Below are 15,714 nucleotides of genomic sequence, written 5' to 3'. Positions count from 1 at the left end.
GATTTCCACCAGTAGAAATTTGTTGCTCATACTACAAGTAATATCAAAATCCCATGACATTTTGTGGCATAGTTTCATTTGTTTCAGCTATCCCGCTACAGTAGCAGGCCACTGAAATTATTTAGCTTATAATATCCGCATGTTTTGTTGGTTTTATTTTAAGAGAAAGTGGTCCATTTTAAAAGAAAAAAAATCCCACAATATGTTTTATTTATTTCCTGAGGACTTTCACTTATACAAGTAGGCACTAGACATTTGAAATTGACTTTCCAGAGCACAACACAGGTAAAAAAGAAAAAAAAAAAAAAAAGAAAGAAAAAAAAAGAATTTTGTTTAGTTTCATTTAAAACAGTAAAAATTGACCTTGTAAACATTTCCATAGGAGGTAGGATACATACATTTGACAATTTTGTCAAATAAGAGAAAGTAAACAGTTACTCTGCGGTCCTAATAAATAATGAGCAACACAGGCATTAAATAAACATTTTTATATAAAAAGATATAAGTGAAAGACTAAAATAGCATTTTTAATAAATTAGGAAGAGATGTAATCATTTCTTTACAACTTAGTCTTGCTTTCAAGAATCACTGGTTCTTTATGCTCACCCTGAATTTCTGGCTTAAAAGCTGTAATGAAACCAATCCTGAGTGATTCACAAGCACGACACAATCTGAATATAGCTTCTTTTCCATGTGGAGGGGTGCTAATATCTCTAAAATGGCTCTTTTTACACCTATGTATAATACTTTTCTAATTCATCAGCATAAAAAGATTGTCATCATAGCCTTCATGTCTGAATTTGGAAAGTAAGCTTAAGGCACTGACATGTCTGTCCCAGTTCAGGTTCCCCCAGCAGCTGCTCCCATGAAGACTGTGTTGATTGGTGGTAAAGATGATACCATCTCTCTGCTTGGTGGGCCATGAGACTCCATATTTTCTTGAGGAGGGAACTGACCAGACGTGCCATACATACACTGGGAAGAAGATGTGGTTTGCATGTTTGAAGCTGTGGGGAAAAAAGGTTATCATCACTGCAAGTTTTCTATCTATTTTATTTAACAAAAAACACGGTACAATTTAATCTGATGGAAGCACTTATCTACCAGGTGCATCATCTGAAGGACTGAAATTTCAACAGTCTTACACTTCACTCAATTTACTTATACTTCTATAATTTTTCTTCAGTGGCTCCTCAAACCGTCAGGGTATAGGTCAAAATCACATGTCAATGAACTCAGCTAAAAATCCTGCTACAGGCCTGACAATTACAGGCTGAGTATAAGCCATCTTCTAGTGCTAAGCTATTTACATTTGCTATATTCATTATTCCATATCTTGCATCATTCAGGTCCATATTCACTGATGGTACCACTGTCAACACGTGGAACATATCAACACAGAATACAACACAGACTGTGCTTGGTGGGCACAATCCCTTCAGCATGGTGCTGTCTTTTTCCCCTTCTTTAGCATCCTTAAAAGAACTGACTATTGAATTCTTGCAGAGACATAAAATTTCAAGTAATGACTGATCTTCTGTGCATGCTTAACAGGTAAGTAGTAGAAAGAGGTAACCTTGAGGAGAAATGAACAGGCTATGCCCTAGTTTACATCTTCCAAGCAATACTTGTAAGCACTTTGGCAATATAAAAGCAAACTCAGCTACCATTTGTTTGATACACATACCAAATTAGGTAATTTCACCTAAAATTCACTGTCAGTAGGAGATTTGCCTAATGCACATGGTTGTTGAAGCATAGGACAGAAAGGGAGTATACTACAGGAAATATGTATGTAAACTTCCCTGACGTAGGGTTCATTTGATCTGCTTGACAGAGAGGATCATAAAGAGCCCTTAGAGGACCCCACTTCATTATTAGCTCACTTAACAGTTAGAAAATGTTTCCTAATATCAATTTTCCTGCAGTTCAGGCCAGCCATTACAATCCTCATGGACAACATATCACAGCCCTCTTAACAGGAACAAAGAGTTATTAAACCCACTGCCCTGCAATTTTAAGGAAACAATATCTTATGGTACATTCCAGGTGGATGTATTAGCTGTTTCATCTCTATATTGCATCTTAAATGTGGTGTATGTGAGCTACAGTTTAACTCTCAGCACTTGTTAAGATGCCAAACAGTTCATAGCTGTTCCTCAGTACTGGATATACTTACGCATAGGAGTCCGACAGACAATAGAAGGTGGGGACTCTGTGTAGTATGAGCCTGTTTGTTTTCTTCCGCTGTCATCCAAGATATTCAGTGGATCATGTATATCATTGTATGATGGCAATGATCGAATGCTACTTACACTGCTGATTACAGAAACATGTTGATCAACCATTGATCCAAGTCTGTGAGATTCTGGATAATTTATATTGTTTCCATAATATCCTATTGACAGGAAATTGAAAAAAAAAAAAAAAAGACAAAAAAAGACAGCAGAGCGAAATTACTATTGAAAATAAAGGAATAGGTAATTATTGGCTGAATCCCTCAAGAATAAGGTTATTTATGTACACGTATAGCCTAATAACATCAGTAGCTCATGCAATGATTGACCCAAAAGACGGGTAGGTAACAAGGGAGTAAAAAATCCTAGGAGTGCAGTCATGCTTTCAGCACAGAATTGCAGCTCCATTCTAAGTTCAGAATTAAAGAGTAGCCTGTTATCAGAGGAGAGAAGAGACACTGTATGGACTCATATCAGTCATGTGAACTCATGGAAGGGAGTTCAGTGCTCCCTTCTGAAGCTGACAATCAAGGAAAATATACATGGATAGAAATTCTGCATGGTAATACAGCATACAAAACTTCATATATAAGCAATATTTCCATTGTGTCTTTCCTCCAGAAGAGAGTGGCCTTTTGCTGACTATATCACTGAAGCAGATTGTGGCAACAACTTTACACTTGAAGAATGAGAAATATTAGGGCCAAAGTCTCAAGCTAATGCTAATGCAAATTTTTATTAATTTCTCTTTCACCATCTTGACCCCGTGATTAGAATGGCCCACTATGCTGATCCCCAAAGTAAGTTATCTTATGCCTGCTCTGCTTCAGAGTAGGTGTTCTGGGGACTGTTCACGAGATTGCTAATCACAAAGGCATCCTGGTTTTGCTTCCTTTGTGCAAGACACAGCAATGGTACTAGAAGAAGATTGACATAGGTGCAACAGAGGCATTTGAGGCAAACTGAGGATTCCCCAGAGGAAAATAAATCCTGAAGTAGCTCGTTAAGCTGCTTTGCAATCTATGTGTGCCATCAAAGAAGTGGAAAATGGGAAGGTATAAGTAAGAGCAGAAAAAATGCTTCCATAGGGGAAAGCATAGAAAGATTCTTTCACTCCGGCAAAGAAAGAGAAACAGAAGAGAAAAATAAAATATATTTGTATATATTAGTACCGTTGGAAGCATTAGGGGCATAAGTTGCTCCTGGACAAGTAGACACTGAGTTGCTCAAGAAATTGAAGCTTCCTGTATTCAGAAACTGCATACTGTGAGTGTCCTGAGGCATGGATGAGGGACCATAGCTGGAAGGAGATCTGGCACTGTATGGAGATACAGCACAACTGTTGTTGAAGTAGTCTCTGGAGAACTGCTGTTCACTTAATGCATTGAATCGGCTGTGCTCTGCTCTGTGGTGGTAAACTCCTGGCGTGGAATGGGCCTGAGTTCTGAACATAGCCTGGTAGTTGGAATTGTTTCCATAGTAATTCTGATTAGTTTGTGACAAAGTCTGATAAAGGGGTTCTGAGTAGGAAGAGCACTGTGAATGTGTGGATAACACCGGGCCTACACTTGGAGGTCTCACAGCCATCGGCCCCTGGTTGATAACACTTCCTCGGCTGACCAGGGCGGGTGAAATGGGTGGAGTCATCAGGTGACCAGTGCTTTCAGACAACTCCATCTGACCTGGAATAATAAACATTAGCCATCAGTAGTGTTACTATTGCAGTACTGCTGAGTACACGGAATGTGTTAAGACACTAATCCACTGGTGAAGTGCATGTTACCATCTGAAACCTTTACAGCATTGGCTCCCACTCATACAATGCTGGTTCTTTAATTCATGGTTTAGGGCTAGGAAACTTCCCAATTTCATTTTCCAGATTGGAGGCTTCCACATTCAGTGTGAAATTCCAGCAGATACAAGCCTTGTGCTCTCAAGATGTTGTTGGTTCACACCTCACAAGAACTCATCAAGCTATGACATGTAGGATATTTTTTACCACTGTACCAAGAGGATCTCTTACTGGCAGGGCTCTACAGTTACCCCCTTCCATGAATCAGTGCAGAAGATGAGTTCATGAAATGTTATTTACTAGAGGTCCTCAGAAATACATATGGTCATTGTTACTCTTACAGTAATGTGATACTGTAGTCTGAAAGAGTAAGAAGCAAATATGAGAAAGAGAGATTAGGAGAACAGATACATACCTGTCAGCTGCATATTTTCACTGTCTCCTGTGGCAAAAGGATTCAGACCTGAAGGTACAGTGCTGGGCTGGCTAGCTGACAAGGACACATAGGTTTGCTCTGCTAGGCACTCATTTTTGACTGAAGTGTCACCGGTCAGAGGAGCAGCTTTGTTACGATTTGCTAGGAAGCATGAGCTGGGAGATGCAGTGAAGGTGGCTTTGCTTGCATCTGGAAGAGTAAGTGAAAAGTGTTGGTGGCTGTTTTGAGCGCTCATTGCACATAAATTAAACACTAGTATATAGGCAGCACATGAACTGCCTGATCTGTTCATGACTTCACTTGCTTATTTTAAAACCCAGGGAAGCCTCCATCTTTTGCATGCAGTCAAAAACAAATATGCTCTACTCTTGATCTTCCCAGAGGAACTGTCTGAATTATATTCCCCGACCACAGATCTACAAAATAGATGCTCTTGGTGTTATCAGCTCCTTACTGAAGTCATCATAGTAAAGACATGGATCAAATTTATTTCCTTGTAATAAATGTCAGCAATGAAGTCAAGCAAATTACGCTAAGGCTCATGATACTTCAGCCTGAAGAATCAACAATTGGAGTTTTAGAATGCTTGAAGTCTGTTTGTTTTCATACAGACGTATAGAAAAAAGCATTTGTTATACTCGGTTGTTCTTCATTTTTCTGCAGAATACTGATAAAATCAGTGGAAATTTTGCTATTTTCCAGTGGAAACCGTAACTTCACCCTCTGGTTTCAAGCACTTCACCTAAGCGTTCAAGGAGAAGGCAATTGCTACACAGGACAAGGAATTTCCTGAAGGATGATTTAAAATAAAAAGTGCATCCATCTACTCTCAGATAAATCCTATGCAAGTTTCTTGCAGCAAAATGCAGATTTAGAGTAACAACAACCAAAGACGTAAGAACTGATTACAGATGTTAATGTCAATCAAAAGTGATTCAACAGAACCCAGTGGAGTTCCATTGCATTTTGGGGGATTAACTTGAACCAGAATTTGATCCATTTCTTATAAAAGACCTGGAGCATATGTCTTCAAACTGTCTAATTCTGAAGAAGCCTGGTAGCTGGAAAATATATAAGATACTATTTTAAGCTCTTTTTGTTTTTCTTTCACATAGTAAATACTTCAGTCAGATGCTAAGTAGGGTTCCAACTTGTGTTCCAGTCTTGCAGGGACATTCACATTTTGTTAACATTTAATACATTCCTAGTTCAAGGTGTAATTACATATTTCAGCTTTGGCAGAAAAACTGGATTGAGAATTCCTGCTCTCTCTATTTTACTTCTTTTCACACTGCAGTTTGTGGTCCTTCAGTTGCATCCACTAAAGTGTTTGAAGCACCCAAGATCACTTCAGTAACCCTGTGTATTCACATTCCCACAGAACATTATTAAGTGAATCATGGTTGACAGTGGGAATAAATTGCCGAGTGAATGTTCACAACCTTTTCAGGTGAATTTGACAATGTCACGTAGAACTACACCTTCAGAAGACTGTAAGGCTGCTTTTGCTTAAAGTTCAACAAATATGCAAAATTCTAAAAATGCAGGAACACATTCAAAAGAAACAAGCTCTAGTTACCTAAATTCTTCATGTATTTGTCTAGTAGATTCTGGAGTTCTTGTTCTTTGTCATTATTGAACTGTGTCTCCATGGCAAGCAGGATGTACTCATCTAGTAGCATGCGGACCAAATGAAAAGAACCTTTTGGAGGAGAAAGAGAGAGAGAGTAGCTGAGTTATCTTTGTGACCATCTCTCACCACTCTACAAGAAGCTGGTGAAACAAACAAATAATTGTGGACTTTAAATGACCTGGCAAGACCAACAAGGAATAGTGCCTAACTTCTAGCTCTAATCTCTCTTTGCACTGGCCCACCTAGCTCAATTGTTTACTGTCCTGTAGGCTATTTGACCACTAATTACATCAAAGAAAAATACTGATGAAAGTGAGACATGCTTTATACTTGAAGAGGGCACACAGTGGAGCTAGATAAGGCTGAAGTCTGCCAGAATGCCTCTTCTCTATTTCTGTTTGCCTTGTGCTAAATAACCAGACAATAACTGGTGAAGTCTTTGGCCTCATTTCAAGGATATATGACATTAAAAATGTGTCTGTCCTTACAGCTATTTCAAATAGCCTCTGAATTTTAGATAATTATGTACCTAAAACTACAAAGACAACTTGGGAAATGATGTACTGGATTTAAAATTGATTTAATTTTCTCTAACATTTTCTATTTTAAAAAATATTCTGAGAATTCCCCAGCCAAACATTTCTAAGGATGGACCTGTGAACCTTAATTTTTAAAACCACAAATACTGTCGAATTAAATGTCTGCTGAACCCAGAATTAAATAACACCAGCAACCTACCAAATTCATTGTGCTATTATGAAAACAAATCCTGCACAAGAACAGCAATTTTTTGTTTCTTTGTTTGTTTGTTTGTTTTACCAAACTGGTCCACATGTAAAACTAGTAATTTAAATCTTCAGTCTTCTACTGAGATACATAGTTATAGCTCCAGTGCCATATCAAAACACAGCTTCTAGCTCTTAAATGGCAAAGCAGTATCAAACAACAATTCAAAAGAAAAATACTTTCAGAAAATGAACATGTGACACAGATCACCAATAAGTTACTGCTACCATTTACTGTAAAATGTTAGTTTGAAAAGCACATTACACAGTATTTGTGGCTTTGATCAAAGAATCTTTAGACTATGACAGGCTTCTCTGCTGAGGAAGTAGTGGAAGGTAGATAAATGCCAGCACTTATGTACAAAATATGAGTGTTTTTACGAAGTCCAGGTACCAAAACTTGATGCGTTGTTTAGAGTTAGGTTATGCATCACCCGAGCACCAAAAAAACTCCATTTTAGAAGAAAGTCTTGAGCCCTCTTCTTTAATGACCTCCCATTTTGCTTGCTTGCCTGAAAGACAGAAGTAGTAAAATATTGTAGGTATGCTAACTTGCTTTCTACATAGGAGAGGATAAAGGAGAATTGAATATTCTTGAGAGTTCAAGGAGTTCTTGACTCAGGCTAATGTGGTAGAGTAGATCAAGCTGCCTGAATCAAACTGTTTTCATAACACATGTCCTAAAGTGGTAAACAGCAGCATTCACTCTTTACAGTGCAAACAGAGTAGAGCTCTGACCATGTTAGATGAAGCAAACTGTTTACCACTTGGGTTCTGGCTGTGCTCTGAAAACATAAATTAGCTTACATTCTAATACTGAAGATGGCAAATTGTTCTGTAAATATATGGGTATACAGAGCAAAAAGAAAACAAAAACAACAACAAAACACCCTCTAGTGCCATGTTATTCCACAGGGAACAAAAATTAGTCTCTGTAATTCAATGTTCTGTAAATGATTAGCTCCTACTTAGTAGATCTAGACTCCTGAGGACTTGCTGGTATTTCTTGCCCCTAACTACAGGAAAACAATGCTAAGAAACATACCTGTTAACTTTAATAATACAGTACTAAATAGAAGATGCTGAATAGGAGAGGGCTTCAATGTTTCTGCCTGGTCTGTTTATTCAGAATTGTGTTTTAAAATTGTGGAATTAATTCTGGACTGTAATCATTCAGTTCTAAAACAAGCTGTGATTGCTCAGCTTCACTGGGAATTTTGTGTCTAGGCAAGTGCATGTGAAGACTTGGTTGGGTTTTGTTGCCCTGACTCACCCAAAGCACCTCACTGTGCTGCTAGCATATGACAGTAAATATTAGTAAATTCAGACTGCTTTAGAAAGAAAGAAGATATGACTCTCCACTGAAATTTGGGAAAACAGGTGAAGAAAGGGAAAATGACATGCCCACTTCTGTAGGTGGCAGAGGAACTCTTCTGCAAGCCAGTCAAAGCTAACTGCATTGCCTCTGCCTCTTGCACCCATTCATATCAAGATAACATTTAATTTCCAGACAGAACAGTACCTGATGTGAAGACCAGTCTTTAGGGTTAGTAGTAAGCAATATCATGTGTAACATTTCTTTCTGCTACTTTACATTAATTAGTGTTGCAAATTAGGTTAATATCTCTTCCTTGAGCTATAACTGAGAACTCACTTTGTTCTGAACCATAGTGTAATCATTTATAACTACATCCATATAAAATACTTGTGATGAGAAAGCATCTTGTAAATCAGGGAAAAAAATCCCACCAAAAGTCTCAATTTCCAAGTTAAGCACCTTAAAAGCTAAAAACGCTTTCATCTTTTTCTGTAGAAATCCTTCTGCAGGTTAGCTACTTCTGAAACCATCTGCTACACTAACCTATACCACATGCACTACCATCTGAATAATATGAAGGAAAGATCTGTTTTCTAAAGAACAGCTTTGGCTCACCTTAGTCACTGGGCACTACCCCTGTAATTCTGCATGCATGCACAGATAAGTTATTTTTTTTTCCATGTAGAGCTTGTGACAGTGTTGACTTTCATGTTTTAGTTAAGATACATATTTTTTTCACAAGCATAGTTTTTTCACTGACTTCGTTTTTTCAACAGCACTCAACATGATTAATTAGAACTAACGGCACTGAAACCTTTCACATCAAATGAAGAACACCCTGGTCACTATGAAGATATGGAAGTAGAAATGAGAGTCCCACATAGAAAGTTAGTGGGACTGCATAGTTAAAGGACTGTATCAAGAATAAGGGTAGTAGAATTTAGTCTTGAGTCAAGCAGAATATTTGACAGGTACCTTGATAACCCTTTGCTCAACCACAGTATCCAACCATTCAATAAATGATTCCACAGTGGCATTCTTCTTTAGAAGGTCCTTCAGTTCTTGGAACACTGTAATAGAGTCATCTACCACGTAAAAAGGAGAACATATCATTGCATGCTATTCTGAACATGAGAAAAAGCCACTCACCAGCCATATGACAATATTGTAGCATGGAAAGGAAAGGCAAAGAATTAGAGCAGTGAAGAAATGAATAATTATTCAGCAAAGTAAAGAGACGCACATTTATCACACACATTTTAATTATTTTAGCATTACTGTGATTCAGTATAAATTTACAAGAAGATATAAGAAAAAAAAAAAAAAACAAAACCACAAAACACTACTATTTCCATTCATTTTTAGGTTCAGTCTTGAAAAATTATCTATTGCTAAGTTTAGCAGAACAGATCTATTTGTGATGTGGCTGACTTATACACTGTCTTAAGGTTTTCCTTATGTTTTACAAATTTCTCACAATATAATGTAAAGCTAACTTCCCTACTTCCCATTTGGGAGAAAGTGCCTGAAAGACCGGTTATTTTCCTTTTTTTTTTTTTCTTAGCCAGTGTGGCAGAAGAGAAAAATAGAAAGCAATCACAGAAGAAATAGGAAATGGACTACTTGAATTAAAATGTGAATAGGATTTTGAACCATTATCTAAGAGAACAAACTTTCATATCAAAGTAACACTCCTTAGAAGATGACACATTGCTATTGCTCTTCTTTCAGCTCTCCAAACTCTGATCATCATGCTTCCTATGACAAAAGTTATATTTTCAAACAAGAAGACAGCTAAATCTTTTTTTTTTCTTTTTTTCCTATTTTTTTTTTAATAGGTATGTATAGCAACATGTAAAAAATAACAACAACAACAAAAACCACACCCTCAGAATTTGTACTTTACTCCATTCTATTTTGTCTATGAAAATAGCTATTACACTTCACAGATAATTGTATGGGTTTTTAAAGATCAACTTTCAGTCAAAAAAAAAAAAAAAAGTAAACTAGCTCAAGTATCTATTTAATTAAGCTATAATTACTGTAGACTTTTGAGACATTTTTCAAGAATCTTTGCTAATATCCCCACAGGATCAAGACAAAACTTCAAAAGGGATTTTGTTACAATTAGCAACTGACATGAAAAATATTTTTTCAACAACTGTTTAAAATCATCTACCCAGGATGACTTCCCAGTGCAAGCTTCTATTTTTGTAGGATATACTAGGACAAAAAATTGCTTTTCCTAAACTAATGTTAACACTGAGCTAGATCAGAAAATGCGGTATCACTGTGCCCTTTCTCAGTCCATCTTCAAGTAGAGTAGCATGGCAAGGAATGAAATAATAGATTTCTTTTAATGTTACAAATATATCACCATGGACTTACATTCACTGTAGACTTCCCCATCAGAATCTGTGCTCCCTGAGACTGCAAGGAGTGCCTGAGAACCAATACTATTCAAATCAACTTTTTCAATATCTGACACCATGGAATTCACCACATGCTGATCAAACAGGGCTGGCCGAGCAATCTGTAAGAGAAAACAAGTAAAATGCTGAGAAGCTTGAAAGAATTCTCAGAGAAGAATCATGAGTTGTCTTTTCATGGCTATTTCATAGGTCAAATGTGATAATGTTTCTCTTCCATTAGAATTCTGATGCTTTTCTAATGTGCCTTCCTTTCAGCTCATTTTCACAATGTCACACACAAGTCTGTCTTAATATTTATACAACAGAAAACTAACTCAAGGTGAATACATAGTGTATCTACAGTTATTCATGAGGGCTACACTCTGAAAAGCCCAAGCTGTTAGCATTTAAGCTCCCAGAAAGGTACTGTTTCCTTTTCTACAATCCAACAAACCATCCTACGAGGTGTCTCCCAATTGAAGACACTTGTATCCTGCCAACTTAGCGTTGGAGCACTCAGCTACCTATCACTTACATTCCTTTCAGTCAAACTGCAAAAGAGGTAAGTTCACATAATGGGCAAGACAGTGAAACTTTGCTAGGTGTGAAGGATTATCTGATATTTTCCCATTTAGAACTAGAACAAATATCAAAAATTCCACTTTATCATATGATTGCCTAAAGTTCCCATGACAGTAATTCACTATAACCACAGTCTTTCCTCTCTTTTTATTCTCTTTCCTACTACTTCTTTTGAATTTCAGAATGTCTTGATAAGATCTATTTCTGTCCTCTTCTTTCTTACGTGCTGAAAATGACAAGATGCATGTCTTTCATGGCTAATGTTGAAGATTTAAAACGATGCATTACATCTCCTAGCCAGCAAGATGAACTGAATGTAATTGTCAATTTTCTGATGTATAAGTCTTATTCTCTTTACCTGTGCTAGGTGTAAGAATGATGTCTGTCGTTTCAGGGAAGAAACAAATCTTCGTGCAATAGGCAATTTCTTATCTGTCAGGATTTCTGGTAGATTTTCCAAAGAAGAAACAACCCACTGTTCCCAGTTTTTTGCAAAATTTCTTATATCTGCCAGTAAACTACAACAAAAAATGTGTTTTAGAGAAACATTAATTAAAAAAAAAAAAAGTTTTCAGTCTGTGATACACAGGCTTCTGGACAGATCTGTGAATTATTCCTCAGGTAATCCTGAAAGGAAACAGATGTCTGATCATCATAAGACTAAAACTGACTATATTTTGATATGTACCCACTCTGAGAGAGGAAAAAAAAAAAAAAAAAAAAAAAAAAAAGTAAGCCACATGCTAATAGAAATAGGTTGAAAACCACTAGCATTAAGAATAAACCATAAGAAATCCAAGAACTTTTAGCAATATCTGAAGCTTGAAGTCTTAGACATATAACTCCAAACATAACAACCTCCAAATAAAAAAAAGGAAAAGTGAGAAGATTCAGAGGTAATTTATAACAATCCTCTTATTAATATCTTGCCGAAAATAATGCTTAGGTATCATGATTATGCATAGGACATAAACCTGAGAAGTATTCTGGAAAAAAAGTATCTTTATACAATGTGAGCCTTTATTTTGGGGGTGTAGTGGGGGGGGTAGGGAAGGTGCAGGGCCTCTTCTAGGGTTTTAGTGTAGAAGAAACATATTTCAAGATATTCAACAAGACACTGAAATGGGATATTAAAATAGTGTCTATCATTTTAAGGCCATTCTACTTCTATAGCTGTCCTCAAAGCTGACAGTATTTTGTCATACACATTCTACTGTTATAAAAATGAACATAAATATGGTGAGAAAATTTCTTTAGGATATATAATTTCTGCTATTTACTCTATATCTTCGTGGAACATGCCTAGCAATCAGAATATGGAGTTATTATACCTACCTTTCTGGCATTTCTTGCATTGTTGCAGGGATGAGTACATCTGTAAGGACCTTTAAAAAGGTAACAGAAAATGATAGCAAACTTCCACTGGCTATTTACTCATTAATGTCTTATCTACTTAGATTACAAAGTGATAAGGACAGGGAGTATATACAGAATAAAGCCATTCAACCTACTGTCCAGATTTCTCTCAACACTATTAGATAGGAACATCTTTATTATATATATTTATTATATACCTAGATATCTCCCATCCCTCATATATGCCTCTTTGCAGCATGCTGGTAAAGACAATAAAGTATTATCACTCCCATCTTACAGTAATCTCCCAAGTTCTCAAGAGCTATTAGCAGTTTGATTCTTTTACCATACTGCATGTGGCACTGAAGGTGTTCAGGATTTAGAATAAATCTCTTATGGCTAAATGCAGTGAGGAGCTGTGTTGGCAAAAAACTCTGCCAACTGGCCTCCCTCCTGGGGCATTTTATTGCAGGAGACAAAGTTGTTGGATTATATTCCAAAAATCTGTTTCCACCAGCATTGTAAATGCTTTGATAAAAATACAGTAGTACTCCTCCTCGTTTCTGGCAGCTGCTCTGCCAAGAATATCTAACATGATTATGAGTGAGAAATGGTGAGATGGACAAGAGAGAGAATGATAGATTTATGATTTTTGAGTAATTCTACCTTATCAATTTTCTAATTCGGGCTCCTGCAGTATTTCTTCTTCTGTCACTTTACATATTTATTACAAGTAGAGTTAGTATTGATCTACTGGGACATGAGGTTTATAGCAGGAAAAGCCTCATAAACACAAGGTACAATATAACCTCTACAAGTAAATGAGGCTTAATGACTCATCTCCAGGGTAGTAATTATGATCTTCAGTGCTAATCACCTTCTTACTTTATAGCTTGATATGTTTCTAAGACATACCTGTTTTTTTCCTTTGTGTATTTTTCCCCTGTTTTTGTACATTAAAGAATGACAAATGTATGACGGTAAGGTAGTAGGTGCTAAACAGCCTCAACTCTCTTCCTTTGACTGCTAGGTGTTTTTTATTATGCCATTAATTATTTCTTCCCATTGACAGGTAGTTGTCAAACATGTTAGAGAGGGTATGACAATCTTTCTAACTATATAACATGGCATCCTGATATTCTAACTGATATTATTTTTCACAAACAAAAGCTATACTATGGCTGAGATTATCCATTGAACTAAATACCTAACTTACCTTATACAGAATTGAGTCACAAACGCAGAAGATGTCAACAATGATAGGATTTTCGAGCAGGGGAAGAAGATGGTCAGGCATTCCTTGCCAAAAATGTAATAAGAAATGCTGAATCTAAAAGAACCAGAATCATGGACATAAACAATGCTTTCTTGTCTGCCTGTGCATATATACCAAGAATGTGTATTCAAGCAATCTTACCTCTTCAAAGTTCCCATTAATTGCATTGTCAAGGACACACTGACAGTGTGTTTTGTACATCATGATAAGGGTATCTACCTATTTTGGAAGAAAGAAAGATTAAACAGTTTCTTAGCCCTCTCTCCTTTCTTGCTACAGTGATCTGTAGCTTTCTGTAGCTAGAATTTAAACATACAATATAAACTGTATTACAATGCATAATTACAAGTAGGGTCTGTATATCTTGAAGTGATGACATCATTCATCTCTCTTTTTTATCCACATCTCTAAGTCTCAATGTTACTGTCAGAACTGGAGCATTTGAATCCTGTATACAATGTGAACATGTGGATATCAAAGTAAGACAATAGCTAGATTAGCCAGTCAGATGGCAAGGTAAATTCACTTTCTGAAAGCTAAGATTAATCCTAAAGAGTAGTGCAAGTTAATCATTAGGCTACTATAGGCGTCTATGAGTGTTCTGAAACATCATCTAGTTGGACAAATGAGAAAATAGCTGCCAGTCATTTGGTCAAAGTTTAATCACTGCCTTACACGAACTGAACTTTAAAAAGCAGAACTCCTTTTCATCTCATCAGGCTAATTTATCTGACTGGAGTGTTCCCTTATTTTAATAACCCTGAAGAGATATTACAAGAGTTTGTAAAAAATTACAGTAAGTCCTAAAATTTGTAGTAAGTTACAAAACAAGAGTTTTGTTAAATATTTGAAGGAAAGAAAGATGGATGTTAGCAAACCCATTCTTACTGTGTAGAATCATGAAAAGTTTTGTTACAGTTTGTGAACTTCTCCAGCAAACCAGTCCCAGGTTTTGAATGAATTTAGTACAGCTTTATTTCAATAGGTCTCACATACAGATTTCTTTGGAATGTGTTTTGCTGGCTTTCACAGCTGCTTTTGTAGCTACATGTCTTTGAAAAAGAGTGGTAAAGGCTGAGATTCAAGAACATTATGAGGCTTTTTTTTTTTTTTTGGGGGGGGGGTTATGGAAAATTTGAATTTTGGGTTATTTTCTTCAGAAACATAAAATGCAGAAATTATCAATTTGTTTTAGTGCAGACTGATACATTTATGCAATCTCCAGAAAAATCAGTTACAATTTTTAAAACCTTTAATGAAGGAGTCTAACTTCATGTGTGGATGCTTCAACAGAGTATCTAAAGTTCACTTAGGCATTTCCTTGATTTTAAAGACTTGTAAAGGTCATTTAACTTTTGTCCTCTGTTAGAGCTTTAAATATTGTTGTAATCATAGTATTTTGGATGAATCTTAATTTAGGGGACTGAGTGATGGGACTGTAAGTAAAGGGATAACAGTGTGGACTGCGGGAGAGATTTCAATAACTCTTGGCCAGATAAGCTGAGTGAGGGGAATGACAATAGAGAAAGAAAACAGGAAGTAAGAACAAGGAATGAGGAAAAAGTAACAAGGAGAAAGAGGAAGACACACACATAAATTCATCTCTCTTCCCACAGCTTCCTTGTAATTCCAGAAGTCTGTTCCCAGAGGAAATCACCCACAACGGGCTCTCTTGGGCCCCTGGGTCACCTGGTCCCAACACCAGAGCAGCTGCACACTGACAATTCAAAATGAAGACAAAATGTGTTTTATCTTTTTGTTCATTGCTGGAGGGGTAAAATCCAGTTTCTCTTACAATGTTGTATTGGATCTGTAGGAACCTCAAATTCTACTCAGATTTATGTGTTACGAGAACACTGTATATATGAGAGAAGTCAACTCACTAATG

General features: G+C 36.6%; 1 protein-coding gene across 2 annotated transcripts in view; it reads right to left on the bottom strand.

Annotated features, from left to right (window-relative positions):
- Positions 1-342: 342 nt before the first annotated feature.
- RFX6 (regulatory factor X6) overlaps positions 343-15,714 on the bottom strand; it is a 36,252-nt gene continuing 20,880 nt past the window's right edge. Inside the window, exons 8-19 of one of the 2 annotated variants that reach the window (XM_084516103.1) lie at positions 13,968-14,045; positions 13,767-13,880; positions 12,530-12,579; positions 11,553-11,712; positions 10,590-10,734; positions 9,177-9,271; positions 7,278-7,395; positions 6,045-6,167; positions 4,445-4,654; positions 3,410-3,919; positions 2,180-2,398; positions 343-1,007 (exon numbers count right to left, since the gene is read on the bottom strand). In XM_084516103.1, the coding sequence (XP_084372229.1) occupies positions 841-1,007; positions 2,180-2,398; positions 3,410-3,919; positions 4,445-4,654; positions 6,045-6,167; positions 7,278-7,395; positions 9,177-9,271; positions 10,590-10,734; positions 11,553-11,712; positions 12,530-12,579; positions 13,767-13,880; positions 13,968-14,045 (1,989 nt within the window). In that variant the 3' untranslated portion in view covers positions 343-840. Of the gene's footprint in view, positions 1,008-2,179; positions 2,399-3,409; positions 3,920-4,444; positions 4,655-6,044; positions 6,168-7,277; positions 7,396-9,176; positions 9,287-10,589; positions 10,735-11,552; positions 11,713-12,529; positions 12,580-13,766; positions 13,881-13,967; positions 14,046-15,714 lie in introns of both variants that reach the window. The other variant, XM_084516104.1, reaches the window with a different exon arrangement.

The sequence above is a fragment of the Aythya ferina genome (genome assembly GCF_964211825.1).
Source record: "Aythya ferina genome assembly, chromosome: 3".
Classification (NCBI taxonomy): domain Eukaryota; kingdom Metazoa; phylum Chordata; class Aves; order Anseriformes; family Anatidae; genus Aythya; species Aythya ferina.
The sequence above is the reverse complement of the archived record's forward strand: the minus strand, read 5'-3'. Positions and strand labels throughout refer to the sequence as shown.